Consider the following 2,960-nt stretch of genomic DNA (forward strand, 5'->3'; position numbering starts at 1 on the left):
CTTAACTAAGTTTTTTTTTTCTTAACAACAATTTTTAATTAGTTTTTTTTTACTTAACAGCAATTTTAATTAGGTTTGTTTTTACTTAACCGCAATGTTTTTATTAGCAGCAAAATATTATTTTTTTAGTATCTTGGCTTATATATATATATATATATATATATATATATATATATATACGTTTTCGTTTGAAGCTTAAACACATATTTTGGTAACAAGGACCAACAAAACAAATGGATCTGAAAGAGAAGCTTCCGGTCAACGTAAGAGACGACAAGATAAGCGAAGAAACCAAGAGTTTGATCTCTTCTCTTCCTTCACACACAGATTCCCATGGGAACAAGATGTGTAGGTTTCAAGGATGTTGGTATTACTACAACACTCTCCAAGGCGTTCTTAATTTCCAGCGAGGTTTTCAACCGCAAGACACGGATATAATCCTTGCTTCCTACCCCAAATCAGGCACCACTTGGCTCAAGGCCCTCACAGTCGCCCTCCTCGAGAGATCAAAGAACCATTCCTCTGATCATCATCCTCTACTATCTCATAATCCTCAGAGGATTGTACCATACTTTGAGCTCGGTTTATATATTGAAAGCTCGAGTCCTGACCTGACCAAGTACTCATCAGTTCCGAGGCTGTTCTCGACTCACATGCCACTGGACGCGATGCACGAGACCCTCAAGGACTCTCCTTGCAAGATTGTGTACGTGTGCAGGAACGTAAAGGACACATTGGTCTCATGGTGGTAATACACATGGTTACTATGAAAAGCCGCGCGAGAAGTGGGATTAGTGGATCTGTGGATGGTCTTAATACCAAACATTCGGATTTTCAAATCCATTCAAACATGTGGTTTTTTTTATAGATGTCACTCTAAATATCATTTGAACAAAGATCCGAGGGTCTTTCTCTAATATTCTAAAGATAGAACATGCATTTTAGAAAACATATACTCAAGCAGAACTAAATCGGTTTTAAATGACGTTACTTTCATTTATCGTTCGTATGACGAGACGGAGACGTTACAGTGTGGATCTCTCAGTATCTAATTATTATACATTACAGTTACACTATGTCATGCTTATCATAGGCTCATCACTCAGTATTCATGTCATGAAAATGGCAATGAACTTTTTTATTGTGCATAATGTAATAGAACAAGCCCAACAATAACATGGCAATACACATACAATATATATAATGCACATTCTGGTGGATCCCAATTTAGAAGATGCGCCATATCATTTCCGATGAAATGATTCCAAAAGCGCATCCACAAATGCTATCTTGCTTATCTTATGAGTGTACCCTTTATCTACCCTTGGCTTTTTTTTGTTCAGCACCAGTGCACCACATCCACTCGATATATATACCACAACATTTCCAACTTCTGGTGAGTTCTGAAATTGTCCACCATCAACAAAAGTGCATTTGCGACCTTTGTAGTCACATTGGGTAAATAAGTTCCCAGCCCCTTTTGTTATCTTCAGGTAACTATATATCACCTGTCAAAAGTTACATGGTCTCATGTTACAATTCCCTATCTTTGTGTTTTTAAATGCACCCTGTTGTTCTATAGAGAACCCACAAACCACGGCTAAGGACAATTAGTCCATCAGCACATACTAGGTTTTAAAAAAAATATTGTGATCCAGTCCTTTGTATCTCCAATAGAATTTTTGTGTAAACATGCATGATAAAATATAATGTGTTATAAACAAATGGACTTCTAGTAACCGACCTATTAACCATCAGGTTAATGTCTCATGGCCCATTAGGGTTTCTGATACATTAGTTATGTAATGTATATATACACTGCTTATGGAAACAATAAGTTAAGAGTTTTTCCCTTAATACGTTATCAGCACGAAGCTCAACTTCAAACGATCATATCTCTCAAAATACAAGGAGTTATAAGGCGATCTACATATCATTTTGAAGCCCTGGAAGAGAAGAATCTAGTGGTGAAAACCGCTCCTCAATCCGACACCAGACGCGCCCTCAAGACTCAAAACAATCGGCGCTGTCCCACCTTAGCGGGTGATTCTTTCCAAGCGGTGGTTCCTCCATTGTAGCAGCTGTTCGTCCTCCCTTCTGGCCATCATTCTCAGGAGTTTCCAGTAGATATCTGTGATCTTTAGCTCCCAGATCATAAGCCGGTCAGAAATCCATTTGGCGAAAAGGTATTATCTAAACCCTAATGCTTTGTTCAAACCCTATACCGATCGGTCCTAGCATCATCTAAACCAAACACTAAAATTCCTTGCAAACCGAAACCTAAATCTTTGCAAAACCCTAGATCTAAAATCGTTTTGGTTTGTCTATCGTTAAACCGAGATCGATCGGTTTAAATCCTAAACCGATCGGTTATTTATCTTAGATCCGATCCTTGAAAACCCTAAAACCGGTCCATGCAAGCTCCTAAATCCTAAACCAATCGACCCCTTAAACTCTAAACCAATCGATCCACCTAAACCGTTTATAAACCGATAAATTCTAATCCTAAATCGATAGGGTTTAAGTTTAAACCGATCGGTTTTTCCTAATAAAAATTAAACCCTAGTAAATCCGTTTAGTTTAATCCCTTAACCGATTAATAACCCTAATAACCGGTTTCTAAAATTAAATCTAATTTAACCGGTTTTGTTGTTTAATCGATCAATCCGATCGGTTTAAGCTTAATCGGTTAATTTCAAATTAGTTTCCAAAATCAATCTAAAAAAAAAAAAATTAATTTCAAATTAGTTTATCTATTAGAGCTAAATTTGGAAACACTAGTAAACCGGCTAGGTTATAAACCCTAAGGTTCGATTTTAGAGTTCCCTTATATAGCAAGTTTCCTAAAATAGCAAGTTTCCTGAAATGGAAAGTTTTCCCAAGAATACCTTAAATCCCTTATTCCAATGATCATAGTCTCATACTATTGATTATTTAACATAAATTATTATATGTTTCAG

At 36.7% G+C, this 2,960-nt stretch overlaps 1 protein-coding gene across 1 annotated transcript; it reads left to right on the plus strand.

Moving 5' to 3' along the window:
* Positions 1-207: 207 nt before the first annotated feature.
* LOC18009483 (cytosolic sulfotransferase 1) lies at positions 208-941 on the plus strand. The gene has a single exon (XM_024157457.1). It carries the CDS (start codon positions 234-236, stop codon positions 750-752), a length of 519 nt encoding a protein of 172 aa, XP_024013225.1. The 5' UTR covers positions 208-233; the 3' UTR covers positions 753-941.
* Positions 942-2,960: the final 2,019 nt, after the last annotated feature.

This window comes from Eutrema salsugineum, unplaced genomic scaffold (assembly GCF_000478725.1).
Source record: "Eutrema salsugineum unplaced genomic scaffold, Eutsalg1_0 scaffold_85, whole genome shotgun sequence".
NCBI lineage: Eukaryota > Viridiplantae > Streptophyta > Magnoliopsida > Brassicales > Brassicaceae > Eutrema > Eutrema salsugineum.